This window comes from Scyliorhinus torazame, chromosome 1, assembly GCF_047496885.1.
Source record: "Scyliorhinus torazame isolate Kashiwa2021f chromosome 1, sScyTor2.1, whole genome shotgun sequence".
Lineage (NCBI taxonomy): Eukaryota > Metazoa > Chordata > Chondrichthyes > Carcharhiniformes > Scyliorhinidae > Scyliorhinus > Scyliorhinus torazame.
In genome coordinates this window covers 144,949,487-144,969,408 of record NC_092707.1, presented here as the reverse complement: position 1 = coordinate 144,969,408, position 19,922 = coordinate 144,949,487, and the positions used below count along the sequence as shown (strand labels likewise).

The 19,922-nt window shown below is 44.9% G+C and overlaps 1 protein-coding gene across 1 annotated transcript in view; it reads left to right on the top strand.

The window, feature by feature from the left end:
• The window catches only part of LOC140413936 (zinc finger protein 706), a 35,932-nt gene extending 16,840 nt beyond the window's left edge, over positions 1–19,092 (top strand). The window contains exons 3-4 of the mRNA XM_072500942.1: positions 12,301–12,419; positions 17,703–19,092. Coding sequence (XP_072357043.1) covers positions 12,301–12,396 — 96 coding nt within the window. The 3' untranslated portion in view covers positions 12,397–12,419; positions 17,703–19,092. The remainder of the gene's footprint in view (positions 1–12,300; positions 12,420–17,702) is intronic.
• The last annotated feature ends 830 nt before the right edge of the window (positions 19,093–19,922 follow it).

Below are 19,922 nucleotides of genomic sequence, written 5' to 3'. Positions count from 1 at the left end.
GCTGCGCAAATCCCCTTGCCTCTGGGCTGCGCAAATCCCCTTGCCTCTGGGCTGCGCAAATCCCCTTGCCTCTGGGCTGCGCAAATCCCCTTGCCTCTGGGCTGCGCAAATCCCCTTGCCTCTGGGCTGCGCAAATCCCCTTGCCTCTGGGCTGCGCAAATCCCCTTGCCTCTGGGCTGCGCAAATCCCCTTGCCTCTGGGCTGCGCAAATCCCCTTGCCTCTGGGCTGCGCAAATCCCCTTGCCTCTGGGCTGCGCAAATCCCCTTGCCTCTGGGCTGCGCAAACCCCCTTGCCTCTGGGCTGCAGCTCTTCTTTCTTTCCAATTACCAAGATTTTGTCTAAGTGGTACTGGACTCTTTCCAGTCCGCTTACAATTTGATCCATGGCATGTTGGAGCATGGTACACTGGAACAATGCAGGTGTGAACTTGATGCCAAATTCACTGAGTGCTGAATTTGGTGCATTTGAGTGCTATAGTAAGAGTTTGGCGACCGAGGGAGAAGAAGGCTTCATTTTTATCTAAAGTTTAGTCTTTCTTTTATTTAGTTAATTAACTTAAAAGTTGCTGTTTGGTTTAGAAGAAGGTGAATTTTCAATCGGCTTTAACCAAAGCTTCTACTTCTAGGCACTTGCAGCTGGAGCTTGTTAATTAGTTAATTGGATTAGGCCAGTTTTCAGAGGCTAGATTCACAGTATAAAAGTGATCCCCTACAGTGCAGACTTTGTTTGCACAGAGTGCTGAATTTGGTGCATTTGAGTGCTATAGTAAGAGTTTGGTGTCCGAGGGAGTTAGGTGAGGAGGGAGTAAGGTGCTCCTTTCATTTTGTTTCCGACATTTCCGCAAAGAGTGAGAAGAGAGCCAGGAGTTTACAGAAAGTGTAGCTGACTGGGAGCAGAGTCGGAGGGCAGAGATCTAGTTGGTCCACAGGGCAGCTATATTCTGTCAGGTAAGAGGGGATGGAGGCTAGGCCAGTTGCATGCTCCTCCTGTAGGATGTGGGTGGTGAGGGATACCACCGGTGTCCCTGCTGACTATACCTGCGGGAAGTGCACCCAACCTCAGCTCCTCAAAGACCTCAAAGCTAGGGAACTGGAGCTGAAGCTGGATGAACTTCGGATCATCCGGGAGGCAGAGTGGGTGATTGAGAAGAGTTACAGGGAGGTAACCACACCCAAGGTACAGGACAAGAATAGCTGGGTTACAGTCAGGGAAAAAAAAAAACAGGCATACAGTGCAGGGATCCCTTGTGGCTGTTCCCCTTCAAAACAAGTATATCGTTTTGGATGCTGTTTGGGGGAATGACCTACCGGGGGAAGGCCCTAGTGGCCAGGCCTCTGGCACTGAGTCTGGCTCTGGGGCTCAGAAGGGAAGGGGGAGAATAGAAAAGCAATAGTTGTAGGAGATTCAATGGTTAGGGGAATAGATAGGAGATTCTGTGGTCGCGAGCGAGACTCCCGGAAGGTATGTTGCCTACCGGGTGCCAGGGCCAGGGATGTCTCTGATCGTGTCTTCAGGATCCTTAAGGGGGAGGGGGAGCAGCCAGAAGTCGTGGTGCACGTTGGTACCAACGACATAGGTAGGAAAAGGGGTGTGGAGGAAATAAACAAGTTTAGGGAGTGTGGAGGAAATAAACAAGTTTAGGGAGTTGGGCTGGAAGTTAAAAGCCAGGACAGACCGAGTTGTCATCTCTGGTTTGTTGCCGGTGACACGTGATAGCGAGGCTAGGAATAGGGAGAGAGTGCAGCTGAACACGTGGCTGCAGGAATGTTGTAGGAGGGAGGGCTTCAGGTATTTGGATAATTGGAGCGCATTCTGGGGAAGGTGGGACCTGTACAAGCAGGACGGGTTGCACCTGAACCAGAGGGGCACCAATATCCTGGGAGGGAGGTTTTCTAGTACTCTTTGGGAGGGTTTAAACTAATTTGGCAGGGGAATGGGAACCGGATTTGTAGTCCAGCAACTAAGGTAGCCGATATTCAGGACGCCAAAGCGTGTAGTGAGGCAGTGGGGAAGGGAACACTGACAAAGGAGAGTACTTGCAGGCACGGAGATGGGTTGAAGTGTGTATACTTCAACGCAAGAAGCATCAGGAATAAGGTGGGTGAACTTATGGCATGGATCGGTACTTGGGACTACGATGTGGTGGCCATCACGGAAACTTGGATAGAAGAGGGGCAGAAATGGTTGTTGGAGGTCCCTGGTTATAGATGTTTCAATAAGATTAGGGAGGGTGGTAAAAGAGGTGGGGGGGGTGGCATTGCTAATTAGAGATAGTATAACAGCTGCAGAAAGGCAGTTCGAGGAGTATCACCCTACTGAGGTAGTATGGGTTGAAGTCGGAAATAGGAAAGGAGCAGTCACCTTGTTAGGAGTTTTCTATAGGCCCCCCAATAGTAGCAGAGATGTGGAGGAACAGATTGGGAAATAGATTTTGGAAAGGTGCAGAAGTCACAGGGTAGTAGTCATGGGTGATTTCAACTTCCCAAATATTGAGTGGAAACTCTTCAGGTCAAATAGTTTGGATGGGGTGTTTTTTGTGCAGTGTCCAGGAAGCTTTTCTAACACAGTATGTAGATTGTCCGACCAGAGGAGGGGCAATATTGGATTTAGTACTTGGTAATGAACCAGGGCAAGTGATAGATTTGTTAGTGGTGGAGCATTTTGGAGATAGTGACCACAATTCTGTGACTTTCACTTTAGTAATGGAGAGGGATAGGTGCGTGCAACAGGGCAAGGTTTATAATTGGGGGAAGGGTAAATACGAAGTTGTCAGACAAGAATTGAAGTGCATAAGTTGGGAACATAAGCTGTCAGGGAAGGACACAAGTGAAATGTGGAACTTGTTCAAGGAACAGGTACTACGTGTCCTTGATATGTATGTCCCTGTCAGGCAGGGAAGACATGGTCGAGTGAGGGAACCATGGTTGACAAGAGAGGTTGAATGTCTTGTTAAGAGGAAAAAGGAGACTTGTGTAAGGCTGAGGAAACAAGGTTCAGACAGGGCGTTGGGATACAGGATAGCCAGGAGGGAACTGAAGAAAGGGATTAGGAGAGCTAAGAGAGGGCATGAACAATCTTTGGCGGGTAGGATCAAGGAAAACCCCAAGGCCTTTTACACATGTGAGAAATATGAGAATGACTAGAGCGAGGGTAGGTCCGATCAAGGGCAGTAGCGGGAGATTGTGTATTAAGTCTGAAGAGATGGGAGAGGTCTTGAATGAGTACTTTTCTTCATTATTTACGAATGAGAGGGACCATGTTGTTGGAGAGGACAGTGTGAAACAGACTGGTAGGCTCGAGGAGATACTTGTTAGGAAGGAAGATGTGTTGGGCATTTTGAAAAACGTGAGGATAGACAAGTCCCCCAGGCCTAACGGGATATATCCAAGGATTCTATGGGAAGCAAGAGATTAAATTGCAGAGTCGTTGGCAATGATCTTTTCGTTCTCACTGTCAACAGAGGTGGTACCAGGGGATTGGAGAGTGGCGAATATCGTACCCCTGTTACAAAAAGGGAATAGGGATAGCCCTGGGAATTACAGGCCAGTTAGTCTTACTTCGCTGGTTGGCAAAGTAATGGAAAGGGTACTGAGGGATAAGATTTTTGAGCATCTGGAAAGACACTGCTTGATTAGGGATAGTCAGCATGGATTTGTGAGGGGTAGGTCTTGCCTCACAAGTCTTATTGAATTATGTGAGGTGACCAAGCACGTGGATGAAGGTAAAGCAGTGGATGTAGTGTACATGGATTTTAGTAAGGCATTTGATAAGGTTCCCCATGGTAGGCTTATGCAGAAAGTAAGGAGGCATGGGCTAGTGGGAAATTTGGCCAGTTGGATAACGAACTGGCTAACCGATAGAAGTCAGAGAGTAGTGGTGGTGGATGGCAAATATTCAGCCTGGATCCCAGTTACCAGTAGCGTACCGCAGGGATCAGTTCTGGGTCCTCTGCTGTTTGTGATTTTCATTAACGACTTGGATGAGGGAGTTGAAGGGTGGGTCAGTAAATTTGCAGACGATATGAAGATTGGTGGAGTTGTGGATAGTAAGGAGGGCTGTTGTCGGCTGCAAAGAGACATAGATAGGATGCAGAGCTGGGCTGAGAAGTGGCAGATAGAGTTTAACCCTGAAAAGTGTGAGGTTGTCCATTTTGGAAGGACAAATATGAATGCGGAATACAGGGTTAACGGTAGAGTTCTTGGCAATGTGGAGGAGCAGAGAGATCTTGGGGTCTATGTTCATAGATCTTTGAAAGTTGCCACTCAAGTGGATAGAGCTGTGAAGAAGGCCTATGGTGTGCTCGCGTTCATTAAGTGAGGGATTGAATTTAAGAGCCGTGAGGTGATGATGCAGCTGTACAAAACTTTGGTACGGCCACATTTGGAGTACTGTGTGCAGTTCTGGTCGCCTCATTTTAGGAAGGATGTGGAAGCTTTTGAAAAGGTGCAAAGGAGATTTACCAGGATGTTGCCTGGAATGGAGAGTAGGTCTTATGAGGAAAGGTTGAGGGTGCTAGGCCTTCTCTCATTCGAACGGAGAAGGATGAGGGGCGACTTGATAAAGGTTTATAAGATGATCAGGGGAATAGATAGAGTAGACAGTCAGAGACTTTTTCCCCGGGTGGAACAAACTATTACAAGGGGACATAAATTTAAGGTGAAAGGTGGAAGATCTCGGAGGGATGTCAGAGGTAGGTTCTTTACCCAGAGAGTAGTGGGGGCATGGAATGCACTGCCTGTGGAAGTAGTTGAGTCGGAAACATTAGGGACCTTCAAGCAGCTATTGGATAGGTACATGGATTACGGTAAAATGATATAGTGTAGATTTATTTGTTCTTGAGGGCAGCACTGTAGCATTGTGGATAGCACAATTGCTTCACAGCTCCAGGGTCCCAGGTTCGATTCCGGCTTGGGTCACTGTCTGTGCGGAGTCTGCACATCCTCCCCGTGTCTGCGTGGGTTTCCTCCGGGTGCTCCGGTTTCCTCCCACAGCCCAAAGATGTGCAGGTTAGGTGGATTGGCCAATGATAAATTGCCATTAGTGTCCAAAATTGCCCTTGGTGTTGGGTGGAGGTGTTGAGTTTGGGTAGGGTGCTCTTTACAAGAGCCGGTGCAGACTCAAAGGGCCGAATGGCGGCCTTCTGCACTGTAAATTCAATGATAATCTATGATTAATCTAGGACAAAGGTTCGGCACAACAACGTGGGCCGAAGGGCCTGTTCTGTGCTGTATTTTCTATGGATGTTGTTTATATCTGAATAGCCCTTTGTGTGTCACGATGATCAAATATTATTAGGGGACGTTGTTTTCTGTTTTTTGTTCATTTAGGTGTTTTGCGTGTGTCAGCCCGCGCGGTTGTTTAAGAAATGTTAATGTGTTAAACTGAAAATTACAAATGCTTCAATAAAATATTTTCAAAGCAAAAAAAAAACCAACATTGTTGTGTATCTGGAGATGAACTTGACTAATGTTAACTCTGAAATGCTGGCTTCCAGCCAACCCAGCAAGCAGTACTGGATTGATGATGACTCATGGGTACTATTGGCGTGGTCCAATCAGTTGCATGAACAGGATCAAGGACCCCTGTCTTCACCAGCCTCTCTAATTCTGTCTCATGGCTTGGGCCTGGTGGCTTACGGCACTGACCTAGTAGTCCTTAAACATCCATAACCTCTAGCTTGACTGAAACCCCTTTCATGCTTCCCAGCTCTCTGTTAAAGAATGTGGCATGTTTCTTTAACACCTTTGGTAGACCTGCTTCGGACAATAACCAGATTCGCCTTGGCCTAGTGTAGTTGATTCTCTCTCGAGCTAGATTCTCACCATTCAAGGTGAATAGTTATCTTTTAACAACATGCAGGGGCAAGTCTGCGGTCTGTTTGTTTAGCTGCACATTTGTATCAATATGGCCCCTCTTAATGGCACTACTTCCCTGGTAAAAGTTTTTAGTATTATCTGAGGGTTATAAGACGACATGTCCTAGTTTCTCTTGGCAAACAGTTTCTGGTACCAATGAAACAACCGTGCCACTGTTCATCACTATTTTCACCTCGTTTTAGTTTAATTTTCTCAAAGAAGTCGACGAACAGTTGCCACCTCCGGGCGAACCCTAACAGTGACCCTCTCAAGGCGAACTTGATTTTCTCCAAACAGAGGAAGCTAGCCATGTGAGATAGCCAGGCCTCTGACTTTGGGGGCTTTGAGTCCCTCCAAGCTAATAATATCCATCCAGCCACTAGGGAAACAAAGGCCAGAACGTCTGCCTCTTTCTCCTCCTGGATTCCTGGATCTTCCGACATCCTGAAAATTGCCACCTCTGGACTCGGTGTCACCCTTATTTTTAACAACGTGGACATGACGTCTGCAAACCCCTGCCAGAATCCCTTGAGCTTTGGGCATGTCCAAAACATGTGGACATGGTTCGCTGGCCCTTTGCACACCTATCTTCTACACCAAAGAACCTGCTCATCCGGGCCACTGTCATGTGAGCCCAGTGAACGACCTTGAACCTGGCGCATGTTGTGGATGCGTTGACTCTACTCAACGCCTCCGCCCAGAGACCATCCTCTATCTCTCCTCCTAACTCCTCCTCCCACTTACTCTGCAGCTCCTCAGTCTGCGTGTCCTCTGACCCCATGAGCTCCTTATAGATGTCGGAAACGTTCCCTTCTCCCACCCACACTCTGGAAACTCCCCTATCCTGAATTTCCCTTGGTGATAGGAGCAGGAAGGTTGAGACCTGTCTATGTAGAACGTCCTGCACCTGCAGGTACCTAAATTTGTTTCCTCTCGCCAATCTAAATTTCTCCTCCAGCTCCCTCAAGCTAGGAAAGCTCCCTTCTATAAATGAAAATGAAATGAATGAATGAAAATCGCTTATTGTCACAAGTAGGCTTCAATGAAGTTACTGTGAAAAGCCCCTAGTCGCCACATTCCAGCGCCTGTTCGGGGAGGCTGGTACGGGAATCGAACCGTGCTACTGGCCTGCCTTGGTCTGCTTTAAAAGCCAGCGATTTAGCCTAGTGCTAAACCAGCCCCTATAAACATATCCCCATACTCTCAATTCCTGCTCTCTGCCATCTCCGAAACCCCCCCCCCGTTCATCCTTCCCGGGGCAAACCGGTGATTATTACAAATTGGAGACCAGACCGATGCTCCCTCTGCTTCCACGTGCTTCCTCCATTGCCCCCAGACTCTCAGGGCTGCCACTACCACAGGGCTGGTGGAGTACCGTGCCGGCGGGAACAGCAGAGGCGCCATTATCAACGCCCCCAAACTGGTGCCCTTACATGAGGCCGCCTCCATATGCTCTCATGTCGACCCTCCCCCCACCACCCACTTCCTGATCATGGCTATATTCGCCGCCCAATAATAGTTACAGAAGTTTGGCAGCGCCAGCCCGCCCTCTCCCCGGCTCCACTCAATCATCCCTTTTTTACTCGCGGGCTCTTGCCTGCCCATATAAAGCCCGTGATACCTTTGTTAACCCATCTTTTTTTTAAAAAGGTCCGCGGAATAAAGATGGGGAGACACTGGAACACAAACAGGAATCTCGGAAGGACCGCCATCTTCACCGTCTGGACACTCCCAGCTAGTGACGACGGGGAGCGTGCCCCACCTCCAAAAATCGTTTGGTACACCAGACGGGCCAGATGAAGTTTGTGCAACCGTTCCCATTCCTGTGCCACTTGGATGCCTAGATACCTCAAACTTCCCCCTACCACTCTAAACGGCAGTTCCCCCAGTCGTCTCTCCTGTCCTCTTGCCTGGATCACAAACATCTCACTTTTCCCCGTATTTAGTTTGTACCCCCAAGCGGCTCTATAGCCAGCGCGAACAACAGTGGGGAGAGGGGGCACCCCTGTCTTGTCCCTGGTGTAACCTAATAGTCCGATGTCGTCCTATTCATCCGTATGTTAGCCACAGGAGCCTGATACAGAAACCTGACCCAGTCAATAAAGCCCTGCCCAAATCCGAACTGTCCCAGTACCTCCCACAGATCTTCCCATTCTACTCGATCAAAAGCCTTCTCTGCGTCCATTGCGACCATGACCTCCACCTCCCTACCTCTGAGGGCATCATGATCGCATTTAGAAACCTTCTTACATTGGACACCAACTGCCTTCCCTTAACTAACCCCCGTCTGTTCCTCCCCAATCACGTCCGGAACACAGTCTTCAATCCTAGAGGACAAAATGTTGCCCAACAGTTTGGCGTCCACATTCAATAGGGATATCGGCCTGTAGGACCCATACAGCTCCGGATCCTTATCCCGCTTCAGAATCAGCGAGATCGTGGCCTGTGACATCGCCGGGGGAAGCACCCCTCTCTCCCTTGCCTCATTGAATGTCCTCATTAACAGCGGCCCCAGCAAACTTTTTATAGAACTCCGCTGGGTACCCATCCGGCCCTGAGGCTTTACCTGACTGCATGGCCTTCAGCCCCTCCACTGTCTCTTCGATCCCAATCCCACCTTCGGGAAATTCAGGCCCCCTACCAAGTGCCTCATCCCCTCTGGCCCCGGTGGGGGTTCCGACCCATACAGCCTACTATAAAACTCCTTTAAATGCCTTATTCACCCCTGCTGAGTCTCCCACCAGGTTCCCATCTCCATCCTTTACTTCCCTATCTCCCTGGCTGCCTCCCTCTTTCTAAGCTGCTGTGCAAGCATTCTGCTGGCCTTCTCTCCGTGCTCAAATTGCCCCCCTCGCCTTTCTCAGCTGCTCTACCGCCCTCCCTGTGGTTAACAAGCCAAACTCCGCCTATAGGCTCCACCGTTCCCTTAAAAGCCCTGCCTCTGGGGTGTCCGCATACCTCCTGTCGACCTGTAGTATCTCTTTTACCAGTCGGTCCATCTCTGTCCTGTCTACCTTCTCCCTGTGTCGAGATCAGCTCCCCTCTAACCACCGCCTTCAATGCCTCCCAGACCACTGCTGCCGAAATTTCCCCCGTGTCATTGACCTCCAGGTAATTCTGAATACATTTCCTCAGCCACCTGCACACCTCGTCTGCTAAAAGCTCCACGTCTACCCTCCAGTACGGGCGCTGATGACTGTCTTTATTAACCTGTAGGTCAACCCAGTGCGGGGCATGGTCTGAGATTGTAATCGCTGAGTACCCCGTGTCCACCACTCCCGTAAGTAGAGCCCTACTCAGAATAAAGAAATCGATCCGGGAGTACACTTTATGCACGTGAGTGTAGTTTTGGCTGCCCAAATCTCCATTTGGCCCCCCCCCCCCCCCCCCCATCTGCTCCATGAACCCTTTTAGCTCCTTGGCCATTGCTGGCATCCTGCCTGTCTTTGAGCTTGACCGGTCTAAATCAGGGTCAATAACTGTCCCCTCCCATGACCAGATGTGAATCCAGATCCGGTATCTTCCCCAGCATCGTCTTTAGAAACTCCACATCGTCTCAGTTTGGCGTGTATACATTTACCAGTACCACCTGCAACCGCTCCAATTTCCCACTGACCATAATGTACTGGCCTCCCACATTCGAAACTATTCTTCCCACCTCAAACGGCACTCGCTTCTTGATCAGGATCGCGACCCCTCTAGTCTTCGAGTCCAGTCCTGAGTGAAAAACCTGTCCGACCCAAACTTTCCTTAACCTAATCTGGCCAGCTACTCTGAGCTGTGTCTCCTGCAGCATTACTACGTCCGGAGGGGGGGGCGGGTGGGGGTCGATGAGGCCCCCCCCCAAGCTATACTGATCACCTGGAATGTAAGAGGGCTCATCTCCCCCCCCCCCCAATCAGCCATTCCCTCTCTTGGGCCAGTCGCCGCCCCGCGCACTATTTTCACCTGTTGTCTGTCCAGTAAAGGCCCTGGTTTTCCATTAGATACGCTTTGTTTTTGCTTTTATAGTTTGTTAGAACTTGTTAGTTCTCCACGCATGTTCAATGCGTCCACAATTCCTGCATTTTGACTCTGCATGCCCTCCTTTTGCACATCAGTGGCAATTTTGAACCAGTGTTTGTGTTCAGCTCTCGGCCAACAGTTTTGGATTTTAATGCTTGAACTTAATTGTTGGGCTTCCTTAGCTGCAAATTCCATGGAGATTGTGACTTCTAAAGCCTTCTTTAGGTTTACGTTAACAGCCTTTTTGGCTAGCTTCACTTAACCCACTAATCTGTCTAATGGTGTTGATCAAAACATCCAAATTCGCAGTATTCAGCTAACTCAAAGTAGGTACGAATTGTGTAATTAATGCTTGCTGTTGGAAGTTTATGGAGCCCGAAGTTTAGGTGAGAATTGGCTCTGCAATATCTCCATCTGGTTCCTCTGCTGCAGAAGACGTTGCAGAGGTTTACGGTTTTCCCACTATAGCACTCAGGAAAGTTGGACTACAATATCTGCCACAATTTTATTCGCCTGGACAAAATAATTTAATGTGTAAGCGCTCCACCACTTGGTGCCCTCGTATGGTCCCACGACACCAGATATTCCTGCCATTTTTACTGTGGAGAGGGATTGTGGAAGCACAATTTGCAACAACACATATTTAGCATGACCTAGTTTTTTTTTTTTACAAAGTACACCTGAACGCTGCCTGTTTCCTTCCAAGTTTTGGAACACCTCAGCTCTCAGGACACATGCTACTGAGTGCTCCCTGTACTGTTCCATATTTTTCTGAGCAAAGCATGTGGCATATTTCCTCCAAAATGCGTATACATTTTGGTTTTGTCAATGACTGCTACCAATATTTAGCACCGCTCAGTTTCCAGCTTTGGTGTAGCAAAGTTTTTACCTTAATCCTTGTCGGACTTTTGCGTATAGACGGACTATTTTTCGCGTGTCTACCAGTATGGTTCTGACCACCTCATTGCCAGTTTTGTGCTATTTTTATGAGATAGGCTTGCAGACCAAGTTGGTGTACAACAAGAGCTTTATTGGAAAGTATTTACTCCACAGGCTGTAAAGATACTGCCTGTTTGTCCACGGGAATGGCCGATGAAGTCATCAGTGTGTCATGTGATCTGACAAGTGACATTGGTCCAACTAGGAATAAACATGAATGCACAACATATATCTCTGTCCATACCAAGTTAAGTGATCACGAAGAGGGACACAGCAAGAGTTGGAATTGGTGGGCAACGGTGGCGCAGTGGTTACAACTGCAGTCACACGGCGCCGAGATCCCAGGTTCGATCCCGGCTCTGGGTCACTGTCCGTGTGGAGTTTGCACATTCTCCTCGTGTCTGCGTGGGTTTCGTCCCCACAACCCAAAGATGTTCAGGGTCGGTGGATTGAACACGCTAAATTGCCCCTTAATTGGGGGGGAAATGAATTGGCTACTCTAAATTTATATTTATTTAAAAAAAGAGTTGGAATTGGTTTCAGTGGGTTCATCAGGGGCAAAAACAGCCAAAGTTAATGTTCCTGAAAGCTGATGCTATGCCTTTGGAGGGAAGGTTTGAATCTAGGACATAGAACACTGAATCTTCTGTGGTGCTTCTGGAAGTTAAATAGCCAGCCAGCAAGGGGCGGCACAGTGGCAGTGATTAGCACTACTGCATCACGCCGCCAAAGATCCGGCTTGATCCCAGCCCTAGGTCACTGACCACGTGGGGTTTGCACATTGTCCCTATGTCTGCATGGGTCTCGCCCCCCACAACCCAAAAAGATATGCAGAGAAGGTGAATTGGCCACACTAAGAATTGGATACTCCAAATTTATTTCTCTTCTTTTAAAAAAAACCAAAAACAAATTTAGAGTACCCAATTCATTTTTTCCAATTAAGGGGCAATTTAGCTTGGCCAATCCACCTGCCCTGCACATCTTTGAGTTGTGGGGGAGAAACCCACGCAAACACGGGAAGAATATGCAAATGCCACACGGACAGTGACCCAGAGCCGGGATCGAACCTGGGACTTCGGTGTCGTGAGGCAGCAGTGCTAGCCACTGTGCCGCTGTGCTGCCCTAAATTTATTTTTAAAACTTAGCCAGCCACGTGTTTGTTAGTTTGCATGTGGAACTGACGTTGTACAAGGTTATGAACGATGGCCTCATACTGTGGAACCGTAATATAAGTATCGAAATGGATTAAAATTGCAGCTTTGAACCATGATTGCGTATGTCTTTCAACACTTCACTTGCCTTTAATTTCAGCACACATTTAAGTTTAAAGAATTGTTGCACCTGGCTCAGATCAGATAACTTCAACACAGTTTGAGCCCTATGTTTAAATTGTACAATGCAGGGCGCCATTGGGTAATTCTCAGATTCTTGTGTTTTTAAGTAACCAGGCACTGAGATAATTATATTTCATCGCTATGATATAATCTTCTTTTATTTCAGACACAGATGCCAGATCCTAAAACTTTCAAACAACATTTTGAGAGTAAACACCCTAAATCTCCTTTGCCTCCTGAATTGGTTGATGTACAGGCATAAATGAAAACAAAACTTGGATTTGGGTGAGAATTTTTTTTTTGAAGTTCTATCTTTAAATAGGTTCAACAAGGAAAATCAAAACTTTTTAAAATACAGAGCTGACAATTTCATGACTAGTTGCACTTTCGAGAACTTATGCAATTGCAGTTGTTTATGATTTTGAGTCATAAATAATTGAGACCCGGGACTCTGGTTGTTAATTGAATTCTGGTGACTATTTTATATGAAAGTTAGAAATAATCAAAACATAAAACAAAGTATTGATTCTAACTTTAAACATCTGCTTAACCTCTAGATATTGCTGCTCTAATAAAAAACTGTTCTACTATTGGAGGTTTTTCTCATTTTTTTCTCTTGCATGCCTGGCTAAGTTTGGAGGGTGGCTAATCACTAGGAATCATGTGAATTAATGTGGCGTGGCATATCTGCCCTTTTCCAACAGCAAATGCCTTGCTCCTACTTAGTCCCCTCTTACTGCAGCAGAGCTAGAAATGTGGGTGTATGAACTGTTGGATGGCTTGTATCGTTTCACATCAGTTTTTCTTTCAGTTGCAAACGGGGGTCCCTAGAATTTTGCAAAAGCTATAAGCATTTGTAGCCAAGCTGATTTTTGCAACAAAAATGTAGGCTTTCCTGGCAGGCTTTTGCAATACTCCAATATTGCTGAAAGTTAAAATGCTAATATTTTAAAGTATGTTCAGCTATTTGGAACTAGGGTGCTATCACTTAATATCTAGGCTCAAAATTTTGTCTGTCTTACCTGACTAGATATGTTGAGCAGTAGCTAGCCAAACCTGCTTTATTTTACAGGACTGGCATTTAAGCACAGTACTTTATTATTTTTTTAAATTTAGAGTACCCAATTATTTTGTCCAATTAAGGGGCAATTTAGTGTGGCCAATCCACCTATCCTGCACATCTTTGGGTTGTGGGGGTGAAACCCACGCAAACACAGGGAGAACGTGCAAACTCCACACTGACAGTGACCCAGGGCCGGGATTCGAACCCGGGTCCTCAGTGCCCTAGGCAGCAATGCTAACTTTGCCACCCACAGTACTTTATTATGCACCATAGAGCCAGAACACGTTAATATTAAAACTTTGTCATGTTCAAATTTCCTATTTAAAGGGCTGATGAATCCATTTAAGGCTCTGTAACCAACCCCTGCATTCAATAGTCTTCACTTAATGCTCAAGCTGAGGAATACATTGTTGCAAAATTTTAAAAATGAATGCTGAATTTGCTCTTATCAGGAAATAGTTAGAATTCAAATCATAGAATCCCTACAGTGCTAAAGGAGGCCATTCAGCCCAGCAAGTCTGCACCAACCCTCTGACTTAAGAGCCCAAACTGAGTATCGAGGTCACCTGTGCTCAGCATCTGCAAAACCAGCTGTCAAAGGAACTGAAAAATGGGGCTGGGTAACAACTTCTATTTTGGTCAACTATGTCTGCTTAAAGCCATCTCACTGCTGGGAGGGTTGGGGGAGGGGGGGGGGTGTGTGTTAATGGTGACTATGGGTGATTCCTGATTTCTTTTTGTCAGTTGTTTGTGTGAACATGCGGGTTAATGTTTGGGGTTTGGTGGGAGGATGGGATCGTTGGTATTGATATGGGGATTGACATATTTGTTACTGATTATTGTTTATTGTTGGTGGTTGTAAATTTGGGAGAAAATGTGAAAAAGAAGAATAAAATTTTTAAAAAGCCATCACACTGCTTAATAATCTCCAAGCTATTTAAGAGATTATCCATGCCACTGGAATACCCCTGAGCTTTTGATCGATTAACTTCTAACAGAGTTGCTTGGGTCCAGTCTTGCAACATCATACAACCTGACTGCATAGTAAACCTGTTGTTTGTTAGACAACTTGTCCTTATTGCAGCTTCATCACAGCACATCATCCCAGGCTGCTTCATCAGATGTGAGGAAAAGTAATCATTGCGAAAGGTGGAATTGGAGACGATTACTGAAATTGAATTTTTTTTTTTTAAAGGTGAGGATAGATTAATGAAGAATGACTGACTGGGATTCACTGGCTTTGACATGAGATGGGGGGGGGGGAGGGGGGAACGTAGTATGCTGCAATTGGAATATTGGTCTGTAAACCAGTTCAGGGCTGAATGAGGCTGGTTGCTTTTGCACCTGGAGAAATTTGCAGGTGAAGATTTTGTGTGCTGGGGATAATCGCTAAATCAGGAGTGATGGGTAACCAAGGCAGAATACAAGCTAGGATGCAAGTCAAGTTTAGGATGAGTTTGTTGTATAGAATAAAACTTTTGAGGAGATGCCTGGATGTACTGTTTTAATAAGTGAAGTGGGAATGAAGGTTGAAGTGGGAGGTCTCCACAATGTGTGGGGTTTAATGCTCAAAGGATCAAACAGACTATTGAAGTTGATAACTAGCAGGAACAGATCGAATAGAAACAAATGTTGATGTATTTGGCAGATCTCTCTGAAGAGAAATGGAGTTCTTGTTTTTGCTTGGTGAACTTTCATTGGATGGAATAATAGGGTGTGGTTTTCCAGCTTGAGGTTTCAACAGTATCCCAGCTCTCTTCTAGCCTTTGGTTATTCTGTCTGGCTCATCTGCAGTTTGACATTGGATCAGCAATGGGGCAGCTCTTAATGGTCATGTAACTGATGGGGGACTGTCATTATACATTAAAAATCCTGCGAATGTTGCTGTGTGACAACTAGATAAGGATTATACGGGGGCAAGAATTAAGCACCGGGTATGGTGACCCATTCTGTGAGGCTGGAGTACAACTAGGGGAAATGTACAGGAACCTTGAGGATGGGAGACAGTGAAACTGTTGCAGTAAGACAAACGATTGATTAACGTGGTCGAACCCATGCAGTGCAACCTGTCACAATGTTCACAATCCTTCTGAACTACCATGAATGTGACTCCTATTCCATTGTATAGATATAGGTGCAAGTGCTTATTTCTTTCATCAGACTCTAGATATAACATGCTTTTTCAACGCAGCTTAAGGTATTGCGTTCTACCAGTTCTCTTCCGTAACATCTGTCTTCAACCTAGTGGAAGAACCTGCATATGACGGTTTGCAATTTGCCAGGGATCTGAATCTCATAGACATTTGAAGCCCAAGGCTGCTTAAATCTCTCCCCTCCACGTGAATCGCTTCAGCAGATGTGCTTACTGTGAGGCTGATTGATGAGAACATAGGAACTCTGAATAGACCACTCAGCCCTTTGAGCCTGCTCTGCCATTCGATAAAATCATGGCTGATATGACTAATCTCCTGCCCACCCTAGGTAATCCAGAATCCAACTATCTGTGCCTTGAAAACATTTGAGGATTCTTGCTTCTACTGTCTTGAGGAAAGGAATTTCAAAGATGCCATACCCTTTGATCTTCCCGTCTGTCTTAAATGGGTGACCCCTTATTTGTAAACCGTGACCTCTAGTTCTGATTTCTCACGCATAGGGAAACACCCTGCATATATCCACTCTGGTAATACCCCTCAGGATCTTGTATGTTACAATCAAGTCGCCTCTTAGTCTTCAATCCAGTGGATGCAAGCCTAGCCTGTCCAATCTTTTATAAGATCTGCCCATTCCTGCCATTAGTTTTAGTAAACCATCTCTGACCTGCATTTATATTTCTTAAAAAGGAGACAAATATGTACATAGTATACCAGGTGTGGCATCAGCATGATGTGATCACCATGAATGTAAGAAAATTGTTATTTGGCGGTATTGATTTGAAAATTGGGAAATGTTGAAAGCTTCTATCATGGATTCTGTTCATGCCGAGTCAATTGTACTTGTGTTAAATTTGGCTGTGCCTTGGAGATGCTAGTTTTCCCTACTTTAACCTGGCACCTGCACATTATCCTTTCCATCTAACCTATTTCCCCATTGATTCATGTGGCGCATTCCTATTATTTAATTGGAAGGTCTGTGTAACTTATCAACATGTATTGCTGCAGTTGATGTAACCGGATTGAATGTTTTTGTTAGCTAATTCTGGGTTCGCTATATAGATTTTTAAAAAAGAGTACCCAATTCTTTTATTTCCAATTAAGGGGCAGTTTAGCGTGGCCAATCCACCTACCCTACACATCTGGGTTCATTATATAGATAAACCGTTACTGTAATCCACATTTCACATTGCTGGAAAAATTATTTTGGAGTGTTAACATCCTCCACATGTGAAGATGATACTCACTACAGTGATACCTCCACCTTGCTGTTAGCAGTATTACAAAGCTCTCCTGGTATTTCCCTGGCTGTTTGAAGCTCTGTAACTAAACTGAGAAAAGGCTTTTTTTTTTTAAGGGGCAATTGAGCTTTGCCAGTCCACCTATCCTGCATATCTTTGGGTTGTGGGGGCGAAACCACGCAAACACGGGAAGAATGTGCAAACTCCACATGGACAGTGACCCAGAGCCGGGATCGAACCTGGAACCTCGGCGCCGTGAGGCCGCAGTGCTAAGAAAAGGCTTTTTAAGAGCTTCCACGTTTTGACAGTGGGAAGCTGTGACAAATTCTATCACAGCAGCTGAGACAGTCTACAACATTCTTCAAACAATCAGCATAATTCTCAAAGCAATCGACATTCTAAATCAAACAACCCATACTGAGATGGGGTGAATTGACTTTCTTTACAATGTTAACATCCTTAGATTCCAGTGTCCAGATCTGCATCTTTGCCAAAAACTAATCGGTTCCTTGGACGATACCTATTTAATCAAGTTTTGTTGAAATCAGTCCATTATAATGTTAGACCTATTTTTTACAAACAAATGAACTAACCAGTGAAAAATTACCATCCACCACTTTCAGTAACCGAAAGAAATTCAAGTTGAGCAATTAATGCTTGTTTGACTAGTGCACAGAACAGTAGTCCATATTGTTACTGATGTAAATTTAATGAAATTGCATTTATAAAATTGGACATGACAGACCAGCAGCTGGTTTCAAACCCAACCAATCACTGCCTGGTTTCAACCTTCCAAGGAACAACTGGTCCACCATCAGTAGGTTCGGGACCAGCCATGGGCCTTGCTTGGCCAACCTCCACAGATGGGGCGTTGGTGGCAGTGCCTGTGGGAGAGAGCAAACTATGCACTACATCACAATATCCAATCCACAGACTCCGCAGAGGTCTATCTGCACTCAACACAGCAGGACTGGAGGAAACTGCTTGGCTTGGTGACTTTGCATTATTTAAATAACCAAATAATGAAAAATTAGATTTTGTAGATGTTTGCTGGTGGTTGGTGAGAGTTTGGTTTTATGTCTTTCTTTCTAAGTTTTATTTTGATTACTTTCAGACTTGGAATTCTGCTGACATGATGCACTGAACCAACTACACAAGGCCTGGAAAAGATTAAGAATATTTGATTCTTCAACCTTTTCACTTTCTACTTATTACTACTGAACAATCAATGTTTATTCCTTTCATGTTTTGGGACAAGGGAGCATTGGAGTCAACATTTTTTTTTTTCCAAACATTACAAAGCTGCCAATTCTTCAAGTGAGCTGGGTGAGAAAGTGGTACAGTCCTCGTGAGACCAGTACTAATATTTGCTCATCTCTTCCATTCACTATTTTTAAGCACTGGCATCGTTGTGATACCTGTACTGTTGGAGACTATTGCAAAACTATAATGTGGAAGCATATCATCTGTGGCTTATCGTTGCATTGGTTTAGCAGGAACCTCCTATCAGTGAATGTTGTCTTGCTTTTACAAGTTTGGTTAAGTTGGTGCATTGGCCTATCACTAATAAAATACCTTGACCTTGCTAAGCGCAGGCCAGTCGTCCACATTAGGATAAGTACCCATTGTACAGCTTGTGTTCAGCGCCGCCTTTGTAGAAGGGTTGATGCAATATATTAAAGATAAATTGTTTCCCTGTTGCAATCTTTTAACTTAAATGATAATTGCAATCAAACAATGAAGAATTCTGAAGATGACAATAGGGTCTTTCTCACTGGCCATAAAGTGGATGTTTCCAGATGATTGCAAAACTCAGCCACTTCTCTCGTTTTAAAACCACTTATTTTATGAAGTGCTTGATTACCTGAAAATAACAGATTTCATCTGAGTTCCATGATTTTTCTATTGCAAATTATACGGTAGCATCCCAAACAGTTAAAAATGTGGAGAGGTGGTTTCCAGATGCATAAATGCTAATAAGCAGGTGTGTCTGAGCATTGCTGACTGTTTTCAAACTGTTGCTTTGTAGCTAACAATTGTAGAGTTAACATTGCAAAGCTCGCAGGTTAGTAGTAATGTCTTAAACTAGTCATGTTTTTTAAAGTCTAAAAAAGTTGAAGGGGTTTCTCAAATGTAATGGGAAGCTAATTCTGAAATTGACTTGAGAAAATTCCTATTTGAAATCACAGTAACTGGGATTGCAATAGCTTGTGTATATCACCTAGTTCTATCCTTTGGCCGTGTTTTTAAGTCTTTGTTCTGTAGCAACCTTGCAAAGTCATACACATGCTGTGTTTTGTGATTTATCTGGAGCTCATTATAATTTCTTTAATAAATATCAGAAGCACATTTTCTTGTCAATGGAATGGCTCAGCATTCCTTATTCCTCTTGATGCTCTACTGAGTCTAGTATTCCTGCCGATGTAATGTATTGTTTCCTACAAAATGTAGCACTTGATTTTCATCAATAACCTTTCTGGATTAAAGTGAACCTGTACTGTAAACTGCATGGTGTAGTCTAACACTGCGTTTCTTATAAATGCTTTGGATTGAATGGAATAGAGCAAACTCTATAAATACATAACACGTGCAGGTGAAAATATTTCTGCTGTTTAGGTGTGGTTTGCAGTATGGGTGTCAGTTTAAGTAAAATCATTTATTTTCTTGAGGTGTGCATTTGAGAAGTTAGTGAAGTACACATTTTGAGTATTGTCTTCCAGGACATCAAGGAAGAAACCTGTTTAACATATCTACTTTAAGTAGAAGTTAAATCCAATACAAAGACTGAATTGACTGAAAACCAGCAAATAAATTCAAATTTGCAAAGTTTAGTGTAAAACTTCACACAGATTTGAGAAAAATAGCCTTTAGTTTAACATTTCAGCTATTAATGCATTTACATGCTTCATTCTCATGTGCTGATAAAATTGACTGGATTAGTTTTACTCTATAACCTCCACCCATCTTGGAAAATGGAAAATCTATTGGTGTTATGGTAATTTCTGTAAACTTCTGTTCTGAGCTTTGAAATTGCATTTTCCAAAAAATGTAATCTTTGAAACATGGTTCAAATGTGGTTAAATTTTAGTTACGTTTTCTTAATGCCATGTCGCCAAATGGCTGACCAGCTTGTTTTCTGACCAGCTTGTTTTCTATCTCCCGTTTTTCTGTTCATCCCTGCCTCCAACAGCTTTTGTCTTTTTTTAAAATAAATTTCGAGTACCCCATTACTTTTTTTCCATTTACGGGGCAATTTAGCGTGGCCAATCCACCTAACCTGTACATCTTTGGGTTGTGGGGGTGAAACCCATGCAGACACTGGGCGAATGTGCAA